This window comes from Patiria miniata, unplaced genomic scaffold (assembly GCF_015706575.1).
Source record: "Patiria miniata isolate m_02_andy unplaced genomic scaffold, ASM1570657v1 HiC_scaffold_2, whole genome shotgun sequence".
Taxonomy (NCBI): Eukaryota; Metazoa; Echinodermata; class Asteroidea; order Valvatida; family Asterinidae; genus Patiria; species Patiria miniata.
The window spans coordinates 623,363-650,155 of NW_024037058.1; the positions used below are offsets into that span (position 1 = coordinate 623,363).

The following is a 26,793-nucleotide window of genomic DNA, read 5'->3' on the forward strand; positions in this document are numbered from 1 at the left end:
GTGGGCGTGTGGCGGGGTCTGCTCACGGCCTCGATCAAGGGTCAGCGTCAGCGTCAGTGTCAGGTCAAATTCGAGTTGAATTCCCTGTGTTGGGAATGTTAGTTTCTCGTAATATAACTGTTAGTTACTGCAGACGAGCTGGTGTACATGTACATGTATGACAGGACGAGCGCTTCTACCGTCGGAGTCCAGGACTGCACTGTCTGCAAAAAAAAGAAGAGATAACACGGAAATGTATATGAGATAACTACTCCGATCTTAAATTCTTTAATCTGCAGAATAACACAGGAAATCTTCCAAAGCACTGGAATTTATAGTCTGGGCGTCTTCAGAGTACAGCAAATCCGATGAGGAACGACCTCTGTTGACCCAAAGACATTGGTTGGCAAAGCAGACGAGTACTTCCGTGGGCGTTGCTGTTTGCTAGTCTCTCATTGAACAGTGGTTACGTAACATATCATTACGCATGCACACTTATCTTTGTCACGGACCAGTAACGGCTTTTCGTATGCGATACCGTTACACACGTATTATGTGGGTGTACATGTAGATGTGCCAAGTGCCGACCTGCAGACTGTGAACGTGGCATCAGCACATAACGGACCGATTAACCTCCTCACCTTCAGAAGGACATCGAGAGATCAAGCCTCTCCATCGATTGTACACTCATTTAAACACTTGTTTTGTTCAGAACAATACGAAGTGGTGTGAAATATGGCTGCGCTACAATTAAATGTGGTAGACATCATTGTTATCTGCGCCTATTTTCTCTTCGTTCTGCTCGTCGGGTTATGGGTAAGTCTTAGATTATTGATTACGTCGGGGCAAGGGCGGATCCAGAACACATTTTTTGGGGGGGGCAAAAAAAAAAATTTGGTCCCCAAAAAAGTGGGTCAAAAAAATTACGGCATGGGGTTCGGGGCCCGCTTAAGGGCCCCGAAATTTTTTTGGATTCTAGAGCTCTGTGGTGCGATCTGAGGCAATTTCTGACCACTTTAACCAATGTTTTTGAGGAAAAGATAGTGGTGTACTCATTGCCTGCCTTTATTGCGATGTCACATAAAAAAAAATTAAAAATCGGTTTCGTTTTTTTTGGGGGGGGGCCATGGCCCCCTTTGGCCCCCCCCCCCCCCCGGATCCGCCTTTGCGTCGGGGAAGCGATTCGGGAATTGTATTTTACTTCACATATTTTGGTGATGTTGAAGAAAGACCTCATTCCTTTTATTAGTCTAACAGCATTCATATAAAGAAATGTGAATGCGTACATACACAAACGAATATTGATTACTTGGCATCTACCATGGCAGTTGCGTTTGACGTTCTAGAGATTGCACGCATTATTTTGTACGAGTCTCGCATAAATTATTACCTTATGAGGCTTCCATGCCTGCACCGATTTTCCCTTCTGTTAGGACAATTGTTATCGGTTAATTAATGTATCGCAAGATATTTGTTTACAACCTCATCAGTATAGTATTAGTAAGAAGTATTGTGGTCCTCAAGGACCAAAAATAATGGCGAAATATGAGACACCCCGGATTAAGTTCAGAAAATCTGAAGGCTTATATGCTCATAACCGGAACTGCTCATCAGCGCCAAAAGAGATTGTTCACTGATACTAGTTATAGGATAGGAAGACATTGTGAGCAGGCGAAGATGTTAAGTCGTTAAGTCAGCTGTGTAATTATTGAATACGGTATTTATGTACTTATGTAAGTTTCAGCAATTTCCGTTACGTTTTATGAAATTCCTCAGCAACTTTATTTCCTACAGTTTTGAAAAAATAAGAGACCATTCGAAATGGTACGCAAACGGGACACGCGAGCGCTTGGAAAATGGTGCTCGAAATGATCACCAGTCACTTGCGTGGTTGTTGCATCTGTCATACTTCGGGCAATGTGCATCGTACAATGTCATTATTTGTGTTCGAGCTACATACTGTATCGCGTACCCGCACATTGTCCTCATGTATTTCACAATGGCGCAGTCGAGTATATAGGCCTACGTGTACAAGTACACGTACCAAACTATCGAGAACCACTCGCATCCGAGTACTTTGACCGTTGAGAACGATGCATGTACATGTAGGCCTATGATTCCAAGTAGGCTACTTGGACATGAGTACAACTTTTGTGAAGCCAAGTCTGAGTACGTGGACCTCCGGGTACAAGTACCAGTATGGAGTACTCAAGTGAAAACAAAATCGCAAGAAATGGCTGGAAAATTAACCACCAATTCAGCAACATGGATGTTGTGGACTACTTTTCAGCAAGACTTCTTGAATAAAAGCCAAGCTGCATAGAAATAGTGTGTAGATGTTCTTTCCATTCGTCCTAGTATTAAATTACTCGTTTTCCCCCAAGTCCGTATTATCGAGAACGAGCACTTTGATGTTGGCGATATCGAATAGGCCTGTGCTTCTCGAGCAAATTTGAGTCCCAGTATTTTCATATTCGAATATTCGAGTGCGAGTGCGAGTATGAGTATTCTCAAAAGTACTCTTGTTGAGTCCATGTCATGTGCGCAAAGCACGAGCTTGAGTTATTCATAACGGATTGGAAGACCTTCATGTACATGTACGTACACTAATGGGTGTGTCTCTATGTAAACCTTCAAGGTTTGAAAAGTTTGTTAGTGGTGATGTTGTCAAAGCAGAGAGCAGCGAGACCATTTTTGTTTCGAGGAGCAGCAGGCCTATGGGGGCCGCGCTGCCACCGCAACCCAACGTAAATAGGGCCACATTTTGACGCACTTGGCCAATCTGGTACTTTCACAACTGATCTCCACGAAAAGCATTGCAAAAAATGCCACACACCTAAATGCCAAGGAAATAATACGGGACTGTTTTCAAACGGTTATGGGCTCACTCGTTGGGCACATCTCCATTCTGGTGGACAGGTTTCCAATTTACAATCTGCACTTTGTTTACCGAAAACCAACATTTTGTCTATACGTAAATGATTATTTTGCCTAAAACCTTGTAATTCTTAAACTATTTGAATCACTGATTTTGTTTTGATTTTTCGTTATTATTCAAGCAATAAACCAGTTATTTCGTCATCAAAAAGCCTAACGTTTCGTTATGGCAAAGGTAGCCTACTTTACAACATTTCGATTTTTTTGCTACCCAAAAATAATTCAGGTGGCAAGGTTTTGTATTGCATGCGCACTAAAAGCAAATAAAAATCCCCCCTCCCATCCCGGGTTGTAGACGCCAACAAGAGAAAAGGTGTTGCTGTTTTGTGAAACAAAAATACACATTGAAAATTCGTTTGGAGAATAAAACAATCAGGACGACACATCTGCGTCAATGCTAATTAAAACCAGACCTATGCCGTAAACAAACGAGTATTGATTCCACGCACTATGCACATTAAAAAAAGTCTGATGCGAATGACGTCAATTCATTTCATTTTCAGAAAGATCTCATTGTGTCACGTTCTTTGGATAACCAAGTTCAAAAGAGAATCGAACAAATTGGCAAGCAACGTATTCATTTTTTGGCGTAATCAATATTAAATTTATACGTTGCACGACTTCAAATATAAACACCGGTTTGAATGATGTCTATTCCTTCCTCCATGATGATTTCAACTTGCTGTCACTAATTCAAACGTTTGGAGTAAACGTCAGGTTGTGAATTTCGTCAGGTTGTTAATCACATGTTCAATCACATGCTCAAACTGTTTTCTCCGTGATCTGTTGGTCCCAGTACAATAATGCTTAAACACAATAATACTGTTATTAACGAATAATTCAGCAAGAAAATCGACATTGTGTGTACATTATCCCTGGAGGAAGGAATAGCCTGTACATGATGTATACATATTGTCAACAAACAACAGCTTAGGTAGCCGTGGCACTTTCATTGTATGAAGCAGTCTGGTTGCGTAACTGGTGGAAGGCGTGTACGGAGGCTTGTCATGAGTTTGCGCATTGAGGAATACCGCCAACAATGTATATCCAGATAGGCCTTTGTGTGTTTCGCCCGCTGTGTCTTGCCTGTCTGAACGGATAATTTGCATAATACTATGGCTCTGACTATGGAGCTCCATGCTCTGACCAGACGTATTTTGAGGGAATGGTGCATGGCAACCTCGTCCCCAGGATGTCGAGCAGTACGCGCCCATCACTACCTGCTCTCTCACCCTGGTATTGGATCATTTGCATGTGCAAGATTTTTGAACACGTATGCAAATGAGGAACAGTCTGGTGCCTGGATATGTGTTACAATAGCGTTTGTTTTTGTATGCGGTGTCTGGGGTAAAAGCAGAGTCAATGCGTCACAGCGCGAGCACGGCGTGAGTTACGAAAACACGATTTTAAAAATTAAACTGTTACGATCTTATCGAGACAACATGCAGTATCATATTTCATATTAATGTGAACAAATTGGACAGGAAATTAGTATTTTCGAGAAGGCGTGGACGAATGATCGCGAAAATACGTACTGCACGTTGTGAATAATAACACCATGTACACGATAAAAATCCATTACTAGCCAATTGCGGTATCGAATCAGGATACAGGAAGAAAGTTTCCTATCCAGGGCTTGTACTATTGGAAACGAGGTTGGGTGCATGGTGACGGTACATGATTTACAGTGGTAGGCCCCCTAATCCACCGTTGTAATCAGAGGAAATTTGAAATCTGAAAGTTTTAATAATCAATTGACAGTGATGATCAAGTTTGGAGGATATATTAAACACAGATGTCATTTTACATATTGTATTTATCATTCGAAGTTTCGAAAGCAGTTGTTTTCTTAATTCAAAGAATTACAGCGCCTCGGTAAAGATCATTAAATACTACGGTGGCTCAAGCTTATCATTTTCAGTCCAGCAGCATCTGTGCATTAGGGATTGATCATTCTATTCGGTCAGTGGACGGAATTGGTTTATTGATGTATTGATCATTCGATTTTGAATGGATTACTCACAGCTTTACCTATGGCGACATTTTGCTGTACCAACTTGCATTGATTCATTGACTAACACATCAAAAACAAATATGGATATTTTTGGATAGGCCTACGGTTTCGTCTCGCAATAATGCTTAAGCTTAATCATGCGTAGAAACACCAACTTCCGTTTTCCATATATACTTGAAGAGGCTACACAATGTTTAACCACCCACGCGTGATCTGACCATAGGGCTATAACCCTATGTTCTGACTAGTACCCGCACAGGCCAGTAAAAATGATAAAGTCCTGGTAGGCTGTATGGGGGGAAAAAGAGGGCACCCCGAAAAATACAAATTCTTGTTTAAATTGGTATTTTGCTAGCACTACAAAAGTTACTAGTTTAGCTTTTGAATGAGACATCGAACGAAAAATATCAGCACATATTGAGTTACGGAATTATGACTTAACAAATATAGACTTATTTGCGGCCCAACCATAATGTATATAATTCCTGTATAAAAATCCATTTGTAGCGACGTAAAGTTGTCAACAATAAGAAACCGTTATCTGAAATCTACGCATGGCACCTGTATCCAATTTATCATCTCGCAGGTTGTAAAACAAGGTGTTTTATGGCACCGACTACTGTATTTTACGCTACCCATCAATACTACAAGTACTCGTGAAGTGCTTTGAAAACAGTAGTTTGCTCATACGATTGCTATCTGAATAAGGTGTGGTTGCATGAGGATTTTTCAGTTGACGTGGTTTTTAGCTCAATAATGAAGGGGAATTTGCAGACATAATGTAATAGGCCTACATTATATAGCTACCTTCGCCCTCACTTTAGCCTTTCATCCCCCTCTCATGATAGGAGAGTGTCGCTATCTTTTTGTCGTCTGTGACGCCTTTTTGGAACTGCACTCGTGTTATTGTTGTTGTTTATTTTACTTTTGCATGGTTTGACTGCAAACCTTTAGGCATGTAGGCCTACTAACCCGATATCACTGTATTAAACACTTGCTAGGCTACTACTGTGCTGCTCCTTTTAAACTTGCTGGTGTGCGCGACGAGGATAGGATCAGGTGAAGTGTTGTTAGCCTCAGTAATCATGATATGGAACAGACCCCGCCCTCTTTCAATACACCCAATCGTTCTTAAGCTAATTTGACAAAAAGGGCTAAAATAGCTACATGTAAGTTCACATTACCCTGCTGTTAAGCATCAGTTTCTGACATTGTAAGGAAGAAGAAGCATGTCCACATTATTTACATTTTCTTACAAAACTTTTTCGGCTCGTGTGTCCCGCGCGCGAGCAGCAAGGCCTGTGTTGGATGCAAAGTACCATCTGATATCTCTGCCCGCTTGAGACAGCGACAGAACTCTGATCCAAACACTAGTAAGTCAATCGGTCTACAGATACTCTGCAACCGTTGAACACTATAACTGCTCACTATAATGTAATACAGTACAAAAAAAATGCAAATGTAGTACAATGTTATCGCTATAGTATTTATAGGGATACCTCAGGCAAGCCGGCCACGCTACACAACAGTGACGGATCTAGAGGGGGTTTGGGGGTTGCGACGTTCAGCCGCTGACTATAATGCAGGGGCGTAGCAAGGGCATTCTCATTGGGGGGGGGGGGGGTGGAAGTAATTTTGCCGACTGAGAGCCCAGCGAGCGCGAAGCCCTTACGGCGTGTGGGACGGGGCCCGCTTAAGGGCCCCGGAAAGTTTTGGATTCTAGATGCTCTGTGGTGCAATCTGAGGCATTTCCTGGCCAATTTCCTCCGACTTTTTGAATTTGTTCTATTTTGGGGATCGGTTTTTATATTTATTTATTTATTTAATTCCGAGAGGAACTCGTCACTGTGAACTCGTCACCAAAGGGGGAGGGGCATGGCTGGCATCATTACATGATGATTAACCCCAAGATATAATCATCGCCTCCTTTATGAACAGTTCACTGCATAAATCGCGCTTTTGTTCCACAGTTCAGGTCAGTGTACAAATTCCACTGTTTCAGGTCAGGGCAAGGCTAAGATTTCAGATTTATAGGTCTGTGGCAACTTGAACTGATGTAAGGACCATACGATTTATTAATATTACTGTTATGTGGCAACTTTGAATTCGGTGACCTGAATGGTCACTAATAATTCTCAAGTCTAACAGAACTTAGTGTCAACTGGGGTCAATGTTCAACTCAATAAACGAATACTAAGAAGTGTTTTGCTCTTAAAGCCATCTTCTGTGTTTAATTTGGAGGCCCTAAATGCCGACCGAGGGAAGTTATTGGGGAGGGGGTGTCACGCACCCCCACCCCTGTTTGCTACGCCCCTGCTAGTATAATGCTATGATACTAGTAAAATGTGGCAAACAAATAAAGTTCCTAAATTTATTCTACCAATTTCTTAGAAGGCTGTATATAGAAAGCATCGTATAGCTTTCCAAATTTTCCGGGGCGGGGGGGGGGGGAATGCCCATGGACCCCCGTAGCAAGCCTTCGCTCAACCTCTTCCTTCATATCACCCACTAGTTTCCTGATAGCTACATCTGTCCCTAAAATAGGGTAAGTACAATGTATGAGTTAAAAAAAAAAACCAATGAAACCCAAATGTCGGGACTACTGTTTCAGTGAAATTCTGTATGCATGGGCGTCAATCCGGGGGGGGGGGGGGCAGGGGGACATGTCCCCCCACTTTTTGAAGGATGGTGGACACAATATCAAATCCCCCCCCCCCCATTTTTGAACTAGTGACTCATTTACAGGGCCCTATTATGTACTACAATGCATCTTTTGCTAAGAAAATATTGGTTAACTTGAAAGTAGTCAGAAATCGCCTCAGATCGCACCACAGAGCATCTAGTTCTAGAATCTTTTTTTTTCTCCGAGGCCCTTAAGTGGGCCCTGAACCCCACGCCCATGGCTCAGAATAGCTGATTCAATGACTCCAACCTCGAAAACGATGTTCAAATTATTATCTTTTGCTAAGAAAATATTGGTGGTCAATAATTGCTTCAGATCACACCACAGAGCATCTAGAATCCAAATTGTTTTTTTTTCGGGGCCCTTAAGCGGGCCCCGAACCCCACGCCGTAAGGGCTCAAGGGCGGATCCAGGGGGGGGGGGGGGCAAAGGGGGCCATGGCCCCCCCCCCCCCCAAAAAAAACCCCGAAACCATTTTTTTTTTTTTTTATGTGACATCGCAATAAAGGCAGGCAATGAGTACACCACCATCTTTTCCTCAAAAAAAAACATTGGTTAAAGTGGTCAGAAATTGCCTCAGATCGCACCACAGAGCATCTAGAATCCAAAAAATTTTCGGGGCCCTTAAGCGGGCCCCGAACCCCACGCCATATTTTTTTTTTACCCACTATTTGGGGGGACCAAAAATTTTTTGGGCCCCTCCCCAAAAAAATTGTGTTCTGGATCCGCCCTTGTAGGGCTTCGCGCTTTGCGCTCGCATCAGTTCTAATCAAGGTATGCCCCCCCCCCCCACTTTTCAGAAGCGATTGACGCCCCTGACTGTATGTAGCACTTTCAACATCTGGGATATGAAAGCCAAATTCAAACGCTTTCTTTTAGCATAAGAATCATTCAAATCACTCGTATACTTTTCAAGTTACGGAATTTTAAACACAACAACCGTTTCCACCGATCACAAAAAAGGTGTGCGTTCTTTCAGCAAAACGAAAACAATTCACACACACATCACTATGTGATTTGTTTAAAAGGGACACATTTAATAGAGACAGAACAGGCCTACAGACAGTTCATTCGGTGGGTGGTGGAAACACTCTCAAATCGGTTGCAGCTGTGTTATGGGAAGAAATATGCTTCCACTTGTAAATGATGTTGAGGCTTTGTCAGAAATACATGTTTGTTAACATGTAAAGTTTCTGCAATTGTTTCTTATTGACTTTCAGTGTATCCGTACAGAAAAATTGTCTCTCTGGGGGTCAGGCCCGTCAAAATTGTTTTATATCCAATTGTTGCAGACAGGCGGACATGATTATTACTATCATTGTTATAAAAAAGGGTCAGAGCGGAGGGGAGGGGTTTGACCCCCCCCCGATCCGCACCTGCATTGAAGGGGGCCTTCGTGATAGTTCGTGCCTATAGATTGGTCTGTATAACTCGACCATAGGAAACACTATTGGTTTGACCTCCAGGACAAACAGAACGCTATGAACCTCTCTGCTTTGTTTGCCTGGTTTGAATTTGCAAGCCGCAAACACCTCTTTTTTGTTTGAGAATAAACAACGAATAAGGGCACACGCCCTTCATGGGTCAATATAACAACTTTAAATCAAATATGCAAGACTAATATATTTTTATTCACATACATGTATTTGATTTTATTGGATGTGAAGTCACTAAGTTATCTTAAAATGAGGGTCATCGGGTATTGAGGACGACAAAAGGCAGACTGAACGTTTTCGAATGTTCTATCTTGTTTTCTGCCTTTCTGCTAACAGAAAAGCAGGATTTACATTTTAATAAATACATTTTTCTGCTTTATTTCCCTCCTCTGCTGGCGGACGAAAAGTGGACATCTGCTTCTCTCTTGCTCGACGAGCAGAAAATCGGATCTAAAAACGTTTCCATTTTCTGCTTTTGTAATATAGCTGAAAAGCAGATTTTACCGACGGCCGAAAAGTGGCCATTTGCTTTTCTCCTTTCAGGAAAGCAGATAAGCCGGTCGAAAATGTTTACAGCTGTGTTCTATTTTTCTGCTCATCAGAAAAGAAAGTTTTACTTCGGCGGCCGAAAAGTGGCGATTTGTTTTTATGATCTGACCACTTTTCGGAAAGCAGCAAAATAGTAGTTGCTCGATCTGCAGCTTGCTAGCATCTTCGAAAGCAAAAACGCAAATGGCCATTTTAACGTGTGGTGGTCCTCACATCTCACACATGAACAATCAAACCTGTTTTATATACTCTTCTTCGCTCGTATCACTTTTCAAAAAATCTGACAATGTCAACCAGGCTCATCCAAGGGGTTACCTCAAAGCATAGTCATTGTTGCCAAAGTTGTTTTCCGTACACATATCCTCAGACTTTCAGAAAGATTCTGGAAAACAAATAAAACTGAAAAAGATATATAGCGAGAAAACCGGATAAAAGAATATACACTGTATATCCCTCACTTTCTTATCATTTGAGATTTTTTTATGATTATTTTTTACTTATTCGGTTTATTCAAGAAACCTGATCGGTTAGCCTACATCATACAGAGTTTAATGTATGACAGTTAAATGGGTTATAATCAGTTATACCATGGAGTTCTCATTCCTCCATGGTTATAACTGGAAAACGGAATGTCATCCCTTCCAAAACAGTACTTTTTACCCGGCGTCAATTTTCCTTCACCTTGATCACGAATCCACATGGGTCATGTTGTCAAGATAAGTATTATTTTGTTTGAGCAACCTTCATTCTTTTGATATGAATACTTTTGTGTTACATGCATTTAATTGCAGGCGTCCTTCCAATCCTCCCGCGGAACACTGAAGGGATACTTCTTGGCAGGGAAGAACATAGTATGGTGGCCCATAGGGGCCTCGTTATTTGCTAGCAACATCGGTAGTGGTCATTTCATCGGCTTGGCAGGCACGGGGGCCGCGTCTGGACTCGCTGTCGGTGCCTTCGAATTCAATGTAAGTTATTGACGTGGCGCTGTATACATGGGGGTGGTGCAAAAAGAAGGAAACCCACTTTTGACAGCAATTTTCACCTAGTACTTGTTGAGCATACTTCAAGAAATCAATTTGATGGTATTAAAATATTTATCTTTAAACATATGTGACGAAAAAGTGATTGCAAATGCATATTTTGTCTCAGAGATAATTTACGGGTGTTTAAAAATCTCCTGTGCCAAACCTGTTTGTCCACGGACGGCTTATTCTAGCCGCTTGAACTCCGGAGCTTTATTTGAAGACACAAAAAATCCTCTACACTAGACTTACACGTGGACAACAGTGATTTTGGTGACTTGTATTCAAATTAGCATGACACTATACTCTTACGATTTTTTTCAAAGATTTTGTCACCACGTATACTTCACTATACATAATTTAAAAAAAAAGCAGTTCAAGTAAGTTAAGTAGGAAGTAGTTTAAAATTCCTGTCAAAAGTGGGTTTTCTTCTAATAGCACCACCCTGTAGTTTAAAGGATTCCTATATAGGATTAGCTCAAATATGTGAATTAAAAGTTTGAAAGGTGTTTTTTTACCACAATCACATCATTCATTACAGTTATATTTTTGTACGTGCGATGTCATACAAAGCAGCATAATTTCAACAACCTTTTATGGGTCCATGTAGGTTGGTGCCTGACCGGATGCTTTTTGAACATACTCCCTATACAGCGACCAGATTCGCATCCAAAGACAAGAACGACCGAACGGTTGTATTTTAAATGACACCAATTGGCGATAGACCAATTTGGGATTGTTTTAGTACTCGTTAAGCCTCGCTTTGGAATCTACGAAACGGAGGTAGTACACTCTACTGCCAGAGTATGCATATTGATTGAAGTGATTTTGAACAATTTGACCTCGTTCATTTTAACCAATAACTGTAATTGCTCGTTCTCAACAGGCCATGTTTATTCTTCTGCTGCTTGGCTGGATATTCGTGCCCGTCTACATGTCATCTGGGGTACGTAACTATAGACTCTCAGTCTTACCGATAACAGAAATACCCTACGGACGCATAAACGGACTTGAAGTAATACCGAAAAGGCCCCAAACAGTTCTGCCACGGGAAAAGAATAACATAATGTAATAGCCAAGAGCCAATACCTATATTTTACAATACATAAATAATTAGAAAGCCAGATAAAATACAAACAGTGTGCATGCAATGTTGATAATTTTGGTGATTGTCAATACATGGATTAATTTTGCTTAGTAAATCAGGAGCTATTCTTACGGAGTAACTACTATTTTTTGCAATTTTTTTGCCAGCTATTGGCACGACATTACAGCAGTTGATTGTTGGCTGGTATCATGTGGGATATTTTGGTGTTTGATTAAAATTGTTTCCACCTTCACGCGTGCCTTCGCCGTAGGCGTCACTTCGTTGTATTTATAAAAAAAAAAGACAATATATCTAATCATGTATGGCTGACTTTAGGTATAAGTTGAAGAGGGATTAAAAGTAATTGCATATAGAGACACAGATTAAAAAGCACGCATGCCGTCTACTTGAGGCCACATTTCCACTGCCTATCATCGCCTGAATTTAATATATTCATGCGTGGAACGCCAAGCTGCAAAACGCTGCCAGATAATCGTCAATTTAATGGCACGCAAGGCCTTTGGTCTCGTTCACTTCAAAGGAGGTTGCCATGGCTAACTGAGATCAACTAGAGCTAGAGACGCGATACTCGAGCAAACAGTAATCAAGCGAGGTGAACTTTGAACACTATTCATGTATTCATTAAGATGGCAATCTTCTTTCAGAAATGACCGCCTTGTCCCATGCAGAGACTGGGTTTATAAACGTTTTGGACGATATGCATTTGGATTCTATATTATGAAGGCCCGGTTTTCTCATTGTTTTATCTATTGTTATTTTGAAATTGGATATCATGTATTATTTCGAGGATATTTTGCCATTGAAGATGACTTGGATCAAATGATATCAATGATGAGGATGAACTTAAACATACTGATTTGAAATTTGAGGATGGAAATAGTGGTAAATCGTTTTGTTCAATCATTGCATGCATGCATGCTGTTAATAACATTAAATTAAAATGGCCATATGTGAGCTACTATTTGAGTTACTAATTGCCAAGGGCGGATCCAGAACACAATTTTGTTGGGGGGCTAAACAAAATATTGGTCCCCCCAAAAAGTGGGTAAAAAAAATTACGGCGTGGGGTTCGGGGATCGCTTAAGGGCCCCCCAAAAAAATTGGATTCTAGATGCTCTGTGGTGCGATCTGAGGCAATTTCTTACCACTTTAACCAAATTTTTTTTGAGGAAAAGATGGTGGTGTACTCATTGCCTGCCTTTATTGCGATGTCACATAAAAAATAAAAAAAATTGGCTTCGTTTTTTTTTGGGGGGGGGGCATGGCCCCCTTTGGCCTCCCCCCCCCCCTGGATCCGCCCTTGCTAATTGCTTGGTTTTATGTTTCTCCCTTTTTTCCCATATAATATTGCACAGTATTAGTAAGAAGTTAATAATTTTAAGGCATGTGGCTGGCACACAAGTTTTCAGACTAGATCCAATGTGTTAAATTGCAGGTTTTTACTATGCCTGAATATCTACGGAGGCGTTTTGGTGGACAGCGTGTTCGTGTCTACCTTGCCTGCCTGGCACTGCTGCTCTCTGTACTGACCAAAATATCGGTGAGTGGGGTACTTGGACTCGAGTGAGTTTATGAGTTGCTTTGTGGACAAGTCTTAGGACGTGCCTGTAATGGGACTTTCTCCCTCCCGAATTTTCTTTAGAAGATCCGCAGACCCTGTGAACCTGAACAGCTGTCTTCTCCTGTACACTGTAAAAACGCAGAGCAACTAACCACAATCTTGCTATCACTTTGTAAACATGTTTAGTAGCCAAACATTCCGTGTCCAATTCCTTAACGCCAATAATCAATGGCTAAACACTATCCATCAATATCATAAACATGTTTACAAACTGATAGCGGGAAAGTGTTTAGAAAAGTGGTTATTTGCTAAACACGGTTTTTGCGTGTCATTTGATATTCGTTTAATGAAGTTAATGTGGGGCCTATTCAAATGAACTTTTAATGACATTTTTTCGTCTTCAGCGTAAAATACCAGCACATCTTCAATGTAAGACGTTTTCCAAATACTTCAGTTTCCATTTATTTACAGTATATATCATTTACACACACTGTTGAATGCCATCTTAGTCTGATTGTATTGCGCAACCTGTAACCTTTGAACTTGTCTTTTCTTGTTGACAGGTTGATATGTATGCCGGGGCTCTGTTTATTCAGGAGTCTCTGCAATGGAACTTGTACGTTGCCATCGTGTCGCTTCTGGCTATAACCGCTCTGTACACGGTGGCTGGTAACAGAATAATTGCCTATTCAACTTTAACATTTAATATTTAACATTTTTATGTAACTTCGTTAGCTCCTATTCACTAACACAATATCAAAAGCTTTTTAAAATACAATAATCAAAATGCAAAAGACATCCATAAGAAAAACAATTACACTAAAGCACAAGAGCACGCTTTATTCTACTCAATCAAGCTTTATTCCACTCATGACGTCGGACAAGCTGTGTTTGACAAAGACAAAGTTGGCAGTTTAAATGGCATATTGACAACGGCACTGTCCGAATGAAAGTAACGATTTAACATTCACAGAACCAAAACAAAGATTGGTTCTGGTGTGATATAGCGCCATAATCGCCAGTAAAGTCTACAATATCAAGTTTAGTAACAACATGACGAAGTCTCTTGGCACAGTGCATAATTCTAAGTATTTTATGAGTTTGTTTTTTAAAGAACGGTAAGAAACAGGACTATGCATTGTATTTTAGCTTACTGAATTGATGTTTGAATGATATTTAGGTATGACTGACACCTTTATTTGAAAAAAAATACTCAAAGAATATTACTTTTTTGTTCCATTCAGGTGGTTTATCAGCTGTTATCTACACGGACGCGTTGCAGACCGTTGTTATGGTTATTGGTACCTTCATTCTTATGATACTAAGTAAGTTCAAAAGACTTTGAATCGTTAAAGGGAATATACATCATTTGCTTTTGCTGTAATTTTCAGAAATGGATGGAATTGGGGGTTGGAAATATAAAGCAAATATAGTTACACTGACTTTTTGAGTTTTGGGTTCGAAAATGCTATAAAAACCAAGAAAAACGATCATTTTCCTGTAGTCTGGATCCCTGACTCCATATAAGAAGAAACAGAGCAGTTTACATACATTGGGGAATTGTAAGGTCAGGGAACCAGTCTAGCTGGCTCGTATCCGTTCATAGGTTTGTAATCGATTGCAAACAAGTGCAATGGTCAATTGGGGCCAGTATTTGAAAAAAAGCCAGTTGTTCCAACGCTGATCGGCCGATCAGCGTTGGAAATTGATACAAAAATACCACTTTTCTTGAAAATGACAGTATACCAGGTGCCATAATTTTACAGGATGCTTTTGACTGTCATTTACCAACATCCTGTTAAGGTATTTCCCAAAAACTTGATAGTTTTATTTTTCGATGTTTGCAAATGTTGTATATTCCCTTTAAATATCTCATGCAAAGAAAATTTAGGCCTATTTTGTTCAAGCAGTGTAGAAATTATTCTTAATTTACTACCACTGTATAATGTAGATATGCTACACATGTATATCAATGTTGTTATTGATAAATACTCTCCTCTTGCTCATCAGGTTTCCAACGTGTCTCTTGGGACGAACTACACATCCTGTACCCCCAAGCTATCCCCAACACCACCTTGGCTAATCCGAATTCCACTTGCGGCTTCCCACGCGAAGATGCTTTTCATATCTTCAGGGATCCTGTCAACTCGGACCTTCCATGGCCAGGAATGATCTTTGGTATTACTATCTCCTCCATCTGGTACTGGTGTACTGATCAGGTAGCTTACACATATACTTTGAACTTTTGACCGAGTATTATCGAGTATCTGGGTGTTTTTGTTTTTTTTGTTTAAAGCCTACGGAAACTTTCGAAGCACTAACGTTTCTAGGAGCAGTCAAGGCTATTCCAGCTAGAGGGTAGTGCTATAATTGGGTAAAAATATCAATCACCTGAGACGTATGTAATTCTCGAATGTGCAAGGACACTTGGAGTATCTTTCTTTGTTTTGTTTTTCCAGGTGATTGTCCAGCGTACATTGGCTGCTAAGTCAATTTCCCACGCAAAAGGTGGCACGGTCTTTGCGGGTTTCTTGAAGACTCTGCCTATGTTTCTCATCGTCTTACCTGGCATGATAAGCCGCATACTCTTCCCCAATGAAGTAGCATGTGCCACGAAGGAAACTTGTCTGGCAGAATGCGGAAGTGAGACCGGATGCTCGAACACAGCATTCCCCAAACTTGTCCTAGACGTCATGCCTGCAGGTATACAACTCTAAATTGTTCGTTTTTATCCATGATACTCTGTACTATGCATATTCGGGATAAGAAGAAAATGCTTCAATGCAACGAAGAGTATCATGTGAAAAACATATGCCTAATATACATAGCGTTTTTATTAAAGAATTTTGTGGCTCAAAACTTGAGAAAATAAGTTGGTTCATCAATAGCTAAGTTGGCGAATCAGGAATGAGCTTACATAATGGATATCATGCTCCTAATTTTGCCTAATTAATTAAAATTCACCTGTTTCTCAAAGCTAGCCTTATACAAGTCATGTACATAAAAGAAAAACAAGTCTGTGCAGTTGCAACATGTGGCTTTTCTGCTGTATGGAGACACAATATCCAAATGATCACGCTTGCTCTTTATTCCTAGGTTTACGCGGCTTGATGCTGGCTGTTATGCTGAGTGCCCTCATGAGTTCCCTGACGTCTATTTTCAACAGCAGCAGCACCATATTTACTATTGACATATGGCGGCGGATCAGGCCACGTGCAAGCGAAACAGAACTGATGATTTGTGGACGGTGAGTGTATCATCGCCTTTCCTCGAATTGATTTCTCTCCCTTCCATGCCTCACTCTTTCACGCCTCATCAATTTCGACAAGTTGATTTGCAGCCACTTCAAGCTGTTTGTATACTTTTATGAACTCCCTCTTCTATCGATATGTACAAACAGACTGTCAATGTATTTGTTCATTTCATAATGTGCCTCAGCCAATTATGATATGCATCTGTCCTTTCCATCACTTGGCTCTTGTTCCTTTCATCAACTTCGCGTTTGATCCTTCGATCAACCTGGTGTTTCGATCCTTCGATCTACTTGGCCTCTTGTTCCTTCCATTCACTGTCTTGGCCTCTTGACCTTTCCATCTGCCATGCATCTTGGTTCTTCCATCCGATTTACCTCTTGGTCCTTCCATCTTCATTGCGTCTTTATCATCTCCATTTGCCTCTTGGGCTCTTGGCCTTTTGATCAGGGGAAGATCTATGCAGGAAAGGGGGAGGGTCACGTGAAGGCGTGCCGTACACAGGCCTTGGTAGGGAGGTCGAGGTGCATGCCCCCTGGGAAATTCGGAAATTTATTACGCTTTCTCCTGCATTCTAAGGCAATTTGATAATACATGTTGGAACCTTAGCATTCCATTTATTATTTGGCCCCATTAGTCAGCGGCTGAAGGGGGGGGGGGGGGGTTCGTACACTTGGCTTTAACCCTTCCATACTTTCGTCCTCTAGATCATTCCTCTAGATAAGCTTATCAATTTTGCTTTTTCATCCTCTAAAACCACCTTGAACCACCTCGGTCTCTTGAACCTGCTGTTCAGTCTTTGTCTCTTTCTGCAGGTGTTTAATAATTTCCTGGTTTTGATCAAATTCCCTGTCATATTCGCAATTCAAGATAAGTGATTGTCCAGGTGCTTTGTAGCTTATAAATGTTTATATAGTCCTCAGTTTGCCTCCTATCCGTTCCTTTGTCCCCCGCCCCTCGCAATTCTTTCTCCTCTCGCCCTTTTGCATGTTACTTTTACATCTAATTATCTCATCGTACTTTTTGTCGCAGTGTTTTTATTCTTGTGATGGTTGGAATCAGCATTCTGTGGATCCCTATAATCCAAGCAGCTCAAGGAGGTCGCCTTTTCGACTACATACAATCAATAACGAGCTACCTGTCACCTCCCATCTGCGCTGTGTTCATCCTCGCGGTTGCTTGGTCTAGGATAAATGAGAAGGTAGAATACAATCATCATGGCATTGGGCCATTTCGTACTTGTTATAAAAATGACGTAGATGTAACGAGTCAAAAAGACGGTGACAGACAGAAAAAAATATGTTGTTTGCTCCATTTAATAAAAATAACATGAGAATAAAGTATGTGTTATTGACTTATAACTGTGAACATTTCACGTAATTTGCATACTCTGTTAACAAATTGGTTCTATTTTAATAGAAATATCACAAAACTGTGCGCCACTGATTAATACATTTAAATGCAATAACCGAAAGCTTGTTAAGGAATTGTCCGTAGCTGGTGACAATGCATTCCAGGCACATGCACCTCGGCTCTGGAATGATCTCCCGCAGCACATCCGACTGTGTCCTTCCTTGGATGTCTTTCGAAAGACCCTTAAGACATATTTATTTGATTGAGATTCATGTTTTCATAATTTTCTTGTTAATGTTCAGCATATTTTTGTGTGTGTGATTTATTTGTTGTTCAGCGCTCTGAAACCATCTTTGAGTAAGAGCGCTATATAAATGACTTTATTGTATTGTATTGTATTGTATTGTATTGTATTGTATTGTATTGTATTGTATTGTATTGTATTGTATTGTATTGTAAGGAAAACAGACGAAAGTTACCGTTCTCATTTTAGACAAAGACTTCCTTTATTCCTCGTAGGCCTATACAAAACACACGATTCGCCGATGATGTTGCACGTGTGTGCATATACGTGCTTATTGGTGTATCAAATTCAAAGCTTTTAAGATAACTATAATTTGACCATGCATGGTCACTTTCTATTTGACTCCAGGCGCGGATCCAAGGGGGAGGGGTGTCAGCCTGTCAAATGTTTTTATTTTCATAGAAATGCATTAAAAATAATGTGAACCCCCCCCCCCCACCCCCCCCCCCCCCACCCCCGCTGTGACACCCCATTAATTGTTACTGGTATAATAATGCATACCTGTTCACAAAATACGGACATAGCCAGCTGTCCATAGGGGATATTTGTACACTATTCTGTAATGCAGTGTTAATAATTCTCGGATTTGAACAGCGCCTCCATTGAAAGTATGGTACGAGCCCCCCCCCCCCCCCCCCCCCCCCGCCACCTATTGATTTTGCGAGACCAAGTGTCCGGACAAAAAACTGTCCACATTTCAGTGATGATTTGTTAATGAAACCACCCCCCCCCTCCCCTGCAAAAATTCCTGGACCCGCCCCTGGACTCACACTGTGCAATATGGGGATCAAAGTAGAAAGATGCTTGGAGGCACGGCAAAACAGTCTCCTTCGCAAAAACAATCATTGGATTTAATTTACTAGTCCACATAACGTTTGAAGGTGTTCTCGGTGGAGTTGAAATTGGGTAACAGTTCAACATGTCAGTCTTTGTCTTTAACAATATAGACTTTTTGTTAAATGCGCAGATTTGAAAATGAAAATTAAAAAAAAACGAAAAACCCTGCACTTATTTTTAATTTAATATTTAGGAATTCTGAAAGGGATAGTGACTTAAGGGGTGGGATGTGTTTAATTAGATTGGGAAGGGCACCAAAGAAGCGGTAAGAGTGTACATTACAATGATGTATGATCATATGATGCGACTATAATAAGGAATGTCTTTCATTGCTTTTTCTCTCGCATGTTCGAGTGATTCTGAGCATCCTTCATGCATATAATGTTCCTTGTTTCAGGGGGCGTTTGCTGGTTTGATGGTTGGACTCGTTGTTGGTATGGTCCGCATGATACTTGACTTTGTCTACGCTGCTCCCAGCTGTGGGGAGGAGGACACCAGACCAGGGATTGTAGCAGATGTCCACTATCTGTATTTTGGCATACTTCTGTTCGTCATCTCCTTCGTTGTGACGATCGTTGTCAGTCTGTTCACTAAACCTATCCCAGAAAAATACGTAAGTTGAACATTAATAATAAAACACTTCTAACTGTGTTTCGCTATTGTGTAAAATTATTACTGATCATGATTCAGTATCAATGTCGTAATGTTGCAGCTGCGGTTTGCCCTTAGGTTTGTTACGAATGTTTGTTATAGGACACGAGCTGTATTACACATGACTAGCTTCGAGCTAAACTGTTTCGTAATTTTATCTCACGCAGTGTTGTTTTTTATTATAAAAGTAAAATCTTGAATTTTTTTTACTCTGTATGGACTAGCGCATCCCAACATATCTAGATTCCTAACAATCAAAGCTTTTACCTTCTAGCTGGTTCGACTGACTTGGATGACTCGTCACAGTGATCTAGAGAGGGTTGATCTTGCAATCTCAGACATAAGGCTTGAGAATAAAGAAGAGAAAACGCCCATGCGTGGCGAGGACGAGGAGGAGGGATTCAACAAAGGTGAGTGAAAGATGTCGGGGAAAAGAGGCTTGTATTATAAATCTGGAGATTCTCGATCTGAACATGCTCTAGACCAAAGTATACCAAAGTATACCAAAGAAAACTGCTCGAGCATGGTAAACAAATTCAATCATTTTTACATCATTATTATGGGGTGAGATTCTTGTTGATGCATTAGTGTTTATACAAGAGAAATATTTCAGAATAGAGAATCGATGCCAATAATTCGAATTCGGGTCAAAAGAAGACACTTCAACCCAATTACCAAATACGCCAACCTTATAGGCCAAACCAGTCACAGTTATCGCAGTTTTCAAATCGCTAATATTGATTTGTTGTACCATAATTTAAACAGAAACGGAAAAACCACGAATTGCTCGACGTGTGGTAGACTGGCTGTGTGGCACTGGAAAACAAGACAAGGGTGATGGTCTGACGGAAGAACAAAGGAAAGAATTGATGAAGAAAATGACAGACATCAAAGAGACCCGTAAGGAGACCATCATACTGAATATTGCCGCTATACTGCTCATGTGCAGCAGTATCTTCTTCTGGGCATTCTTCGGCTAAGACTGCTTTGGAATTGATGAAAAAATATATCCACACCATAGAGGTTCCTTGTCTTTTGTCTGAAGATCATTTTGTATATAAGCAGGTTTTTTTTCGGCAGCATTTAATACATGGGGAAAACAAACAAGTATAAACACACATTTCATGGACAAAACTAGCATGTCTCATATAGTGGCGTTGTTTATCAATCATATCTCACAATATGAAGGGGGCTTTTCTAAAAGTGCAGGTGTGGGAACAGGACATAAGCCTACATCTTCGTAGCTACGATGCAAAAGGGGAGGGGAGTATATATACAGATCAGAGAATTCCCCCTTGCGCTCCCGGATGCTATCTTGGAAGGCTTTTTTTTTTAAAACTTATTCGCTATTTTCTGTAGTTAATTGTTTGCATGCTCGGAAAAATGTATGCAGATAAACAAAATTAGTAAACGGAATAATTACATTTAATGACAAATTGGAATTGTGTAGGCAACGAAGCTATTGAATGGTATTTTGCACATAACAATCAATGAAATTTAGTATTCATCTTAGAATAGGAGACCAACCAATAATTATGAAATTATTACCTTTTCCATATTTTGTTAATTTTACGTATATTATATACTTGTTGTTAGCACAAAGTAAGAAATGTGTATATCACATAACTGCCAGATTGAAACTTTGTTGTGCGGTCCACGCTCAGCAAAGTCAGTGGGATAGATAGAGAATTGTATATAGCAGGACTACGTCTTCACCCCAAACTCGGCTTTATTTTCTATAAAGTCCACTTTGCAGTTCATCGTTTTTCTTAAATTTTGCTCTAAATGAATGTATAAGCTTTTGATCTATCCAACAAGCATTTGGGATTAACGATGTACCTTATTTTAATAGGTGAAAACTTATACTATAGTGATATGTAACTGACATGCCGTGTGTATTGTGCTGTATGAATTGCAAATTCAAGTGTGCTTTGTAACATTATATAATGTTTATGTTCCATACACCATGATTTCCATTCACCGATCATGTAAGTTCAGAATGGCATTTGGGCCATATTGTTTTACTGTTGGGGCGATCGTTCATCTGGAAAGACGGGAACCAAACAATTCAAAATGTTGGCATTGGATACATAGCTATAATTCAACAGGGTAATCCGGCTGATTGAAGTAGTTCTTCCGCCCAATTAAAATGATAGTCCGGTTGTCATTTAAATACTACATTTATATAGATTTATACATTAATTTACTAAAATGAGGGAAATGACAACATTTATATTCAACATTTACAATGAGAATCCACGCACTCTCCGGCAGAATTCGTTTGAGTAATCGCGAGCGGTTAAGTCATCATATGAGTTTCTAAATCATTGTTGAGCCAGTTCTTAGTGGCTGAGCGTTCATTAACAGATATAAACAATCAAAGATAGTCTTTTCATTTTGTCCGTTAGTTGACTTAGATGGCACGTAGACCTACATTTGAACTTCCCATCAGTATGAATTTTAAGAAGAGCTTCCCTATATAAACGTTCATTTATTTTTAATTTACTTTGATTACATTATAATGTTAAAATATTTCTAAAACTTGTAGTAATACTCGACTTTGATCGAATGAGAGAAAATTTCAACTATATCGATGGTAAATCTGAAATTGAACTGTTCATCAATGCAAATTGGGTCTTCCCTAATGAATGACGTTTTTAGAAATGCATGTAGAATATTTTATCAATGTAATTTAACAATAAATTAGGATTGCGCAGAGTCTTAAACACTGTTTCGTGTCGTGAATGTTATGAGAATCATGTATACACAGTGCGTCACATCAGGTCAACTCACTTCAAGCAAGGTATTATAGCTTTCAAATCTGTTCTGATTAATATTTTGGTTTTTTTATGATTTTTTTAATATTTATAATTTTATTCTGCTTCCAAAATCATGCACACTTCCTTTCATCGGATTAACTGTAAACTTGGTTCACACCCAGACCACAATGACAAAATGTGCATTGAGAAGGGTTTTCAAGATGACGTCATCGCAGGGCATGTGACGTCATGTGATAAAGCTTTATTTTTGGAATTATTAAGCATCGTGAACAACCTTTAACTGTATTAAATACTCTAGAAAGTGACTGCAAATTGACAAACATAGCATAAACATTTGTAAAATGTGAAAAAGCCCTGTGTTCTGTTTTCAAACAGACATACAGCTCTAGTTGTGCATCTGAAGTTGTGAGCCGAACATTGACGTCATTATGACTTCATCACGAGTCACGTGACGTCACATTATACGCGACTTTTCTATTGTGACCATTTTCTATTGTGACCATTTTGTGACAGATTGAGCTATATATCTCCAGAACTACAGGTCCGATTGGGTTGAAAGTTGGTATGTACCTAGACCGGGATGTCTTATAGATGAAAATTAACTTGACGTCATGATGACGTCATCACGTGACATATGACGTAATATAAAATAAACATATTTTGAAGGCTTATATCTCCTGAACTACAGGTCCGATGGGGTTGAAAGTTGGTATGTACCTAGACCGGGATGTGTTATAGATAAAAAAAAATGAAGTGACGTCACGACGTCATCATGGGTCACGTGACGTCACGTTAAAGATTAATAGATCTTTGAAAATCAATATAAAATCAACCGTGAGAGACCTGAACTTGACGTTTGCAAGAATCGATAGAATAATCCAGGGTCTTCATTTTGTTATATTATGTGCAAAATCACGTGCCCCTTCCTTCCGGTTGAAACCGGAAGTGCCATGTAATTTAAAATTGGTGAAAGATGTGAACTTGCTTTCAACGATGTATGCTATGGCTAAGTTGTTATTTACAAACAAAAATATAGTAATAGATGAGGGGGGCACTTGCATGGGGGGGACTTGCCCCCGCCCCCTGGAAAAGCAACAACAAAAAAACAAAAAAAAAGGAAGAAAAAAAAAGAAAAAAGAAAAAGAACTAGAAATGTGTTTGTGGACAAACACAAGCTGTTTCGGATATTTGAAATACTCTGTGCACGTGATGAACACTTGATGAAGTCACTTCGAATGTCATCTGCCAAGTGAAAAGTCAATCAGACATATAGTGCCAAAGTATGATTTGAAGAAAAAGGTGTACAAACCCTATGGGGAAAAATGCATCTTTAATGTGAAGTAACCTTACACCTGATGATGTCACGATCACAAAATTCTTCTAGGACCATCTGTAGGTGGTAGTCTAAGTGTGTATTAAGTCTAACGTCGATCGGATTTACGAAAGTGCCAAAGTAGAATGTTTTAAAACGTGTACAAACCCTATGGGGAAAAATGCATCTTTAATGTGACGTAACCCAACACCTGATGACGTCACGATCACGAATTTCTTCTAGGACCATCTGTGGGTGGTAGTTTAAGTGTGTACCAAGTCTGACGTCGATCGGATTTACAAAAGTGCCAAAGTAGAGTGTTTTATAACGTGTACAAACCCTATGGGGAAAAATGCATCTTTAATGTGACGTAACCTGACACCTGATGACGTCACGATCACGAATTTCTTTGAGGACCATCTGTGGGTGATGGTCTAAGTGTGTACCAAGTGTAACGTCGATCGGATTTACGAAGATGCCAAACTGGAGTGTTTTAAAACGTGTACAAAACATATGGGGTAAAATGCATCTTTAATGTGATGTAACCTGACACCTGATGACGTCATGATCACAAATTTCTTCTTAGGACCATCTGTGGGTGGTGGTCTGAGTATGTACCAAGTCTGAAATCAATCGGATTTAAAAAAGTGGCAAAGTGGACTGGTGGAAGAAACGTGTGTTAAACCAATGGAGAAAAAGTCTGAAAAAGGAGAAAAAAAAAAAGAAAAAAAAGAAAAAAAAAGAAAAAAAAAAATCTTAACGAAAACAAGAGCTGTTTCGGTGTGTCACCGAAACAGCAAAAAAGAGGCGCGAAGACAAAGTGGTGTAAATTTAATGAGTTGGGGGGGGGGGCAAAATGTCCCTGCCCCCCTCTAAAACTGATAAATCGAGAATGTGTTGAGAAATACAAGCATTTGTTGGCAATTTATTTTTTGCCCCCCCCTCTAAAAAAAATCCTGGCGACGCCCATGCTTATACTTGAAACTTTGCATCATGTCACACAAAAATACCGAAACAGCCCTGTGTTTGTCCACAAACATAAGTCTAGTTCTAATCATTTTCATTATCAGCCATTCAATTTCGCGTGAATTTTGCACATGTGATCAAATTGGGGTTTCTTTTTCATTTTGGGAGCGTTCAGTTTCATTTTTAGGCAATCCAAGATTTTGCACTGAATGTTTGTTTTCGTTTTGTGACAGTCTGTTTCGGTTTGTTGCATTCAAAACTTAATTTGTAGCTTTCTTAAATTAAGTCTTTGCAACCATTTGACAGTTGACGCATTCAAATTAGCGAACGTTGGTGCACTAATAACGCATTACCATGCTTTTCGTTTCTTATTCGTTTATGGGCAATCCATTTCATCGTTTGGTCATTCAAATTAAAACGATTTTTTTTTCATTGATATTTTTTACTTTTTTCCTCTGAGGTTATTTTCCCCCAAAAATCTGGGTGACTGTAACATTTACAATGTTGCAAATTAACTGATATGAGGGAAACAAGATGTACCAAAATAATGAAATGGAAAGGGCTATGATAATTTCTTTTTAACTGTTGATCTTTTCTACTTGTTTAAACGTTTGATCAAGGGGCTTCTTTAAATGTTGACGATTTCTTGACGTGCAAGACATGGGGGCACGTATGTTTGGCAATGGCTGTACCATCGGGAACACTTCTCTTGGGTAATTTCTTAAATGTTTTCTTGCGCTCACTGACCGAACACTTATTTAATTAAGGGATCCGTGCTATGTAAGTTTTCAATGCAAACCTATTTTTCCATTTCGAAGTGTGTTTTGGTGCCTTCTCCGATTTTATGCTGATGCAAAAATCCATATTTTGGCCTATGAGCAAAAGTTTGATTCATTCCGGGCAGATTAATGTTACATGGCTATTTCAGCACAAAAAAGTTGCTAGAATTTTGGATATTTTGCTGTCATAAATTTCTTTTCTTTAATGATTCTTTGTTGTGTCAATACAATCATGTCAGTAAGTCATTGAGCAATCCTTTCTCACAAATGTTTTCAATTAGAAAATTTTGGGTGAATAATTTGAAAGAAAACCTCTCAACTGAACAGTGTCTACCTGAAAACACATCACAGCAACAGCGGGCTCAGTAGTCCGGAAAAGCATGGAAACTTGTAAATGTTTAAAAGACGTGTTCTTTGCAATAAGACTAACCAAAAAAGGATGTCAAAATAGTTTTCATACATTTCAGAGTAGTAGAAAGTTGCACAAAATGTATTCCTAGGATAAATTCATAGCACAGACCCTTTAACTAAGAAAGAGAGGTGTGCATTTACGGATTATATGATTTACGCCGAGATAATTCAGAATTTTACGTGAAGGAAGTCTTAAACATGCTTGACAAAATGTGAAATATGTTTGCACATTAATGGAAATTAATGCCCGATCAACCCCTTACTACTGGTTCAGACAAAAACGAATGATCAACGCGATACTTATAATTTGAATGCATCTTTTACAGGGACGAGTGAAGCTAAAAGGCGATAGAATGCTCGGATTGTGAAATTGAATGATTCTTTTTAATTGTTGAATGACGATCTGTGCATGTGATCTTTCAATTTCAATCTAAATCGAATGAGCCAGGCGTTAAATTCAATGAAAACTTGGTGAAGTTGGCCGGGAAAACCTATATAGGTTTTCCCGGCGAATTTCCGAATTTTTCCAATCAGTTTCATTATCAGCCATTCAATTTCCTGTGAGTTTTGCACATGTGGTCAAATTGAGGTTTCTTTTTCGTTTTGGGTTCGTTCAATTAATTTTTAGGCAGCCAAGATTTTGCTCTGAATGTCCGTTTTCATTTTCGGGCATCCTATTTCGTTTAAGTGCATTCAAGACTTAACGTCTAGCAGTCTTAAATTAAGTCTTTGCAACCTTTTGACGGTTGACGCGTTCAAATTAGCGAACATCTGTGCGCTTGTAAAGTATAACCATGCTTTCCGTTTCTTATTCGTTTATGGGCAATCGCTTTCATCGTTCGGTCATTTAAATTAGT

The 26,793-nt window shown here is 39.7% G+C and overlaps 1 protein-coding gene across 1 annotated transcript; it reads left to right on the forward strand.

Moving 5' to 3' along the window:
* The first annotated feature begins 135 nt into the window (after positions 1–135).
* LOC119726953 (sodium/glucose cotransporter 4-like) lies at positions 136–22,414 on the forward strand. Its single transcript, XM_038198798.1, has 13 exons — positions 136–795; positions 10,390–10,566; positions 11,510–11,569; positions 13,167–13,271; positions 13,856–13,961; positions 14,537–14,617; positions 15,303–15,511; positions 15,752–15,995; positions 16,389–16,539; positions 17,576–17,744; positions 19,435–19,650; positions 19,963–20,098; positions 20,454–22,414. The coding sequence occupies exons 1-13, from the start codon at positions 715–717 to the stop codon at positions 20,666–20,668; spliced, it is 1,950 nt and encodes a 649-aa protein (XP_038054726.1). The 5' UTR covers positions 136–714; the 3' UTR covers positions 20,669–22,414.
* The last annotated feature ends 4,379 nt before the right edge of the window (positions 22,415–26,793 follow it).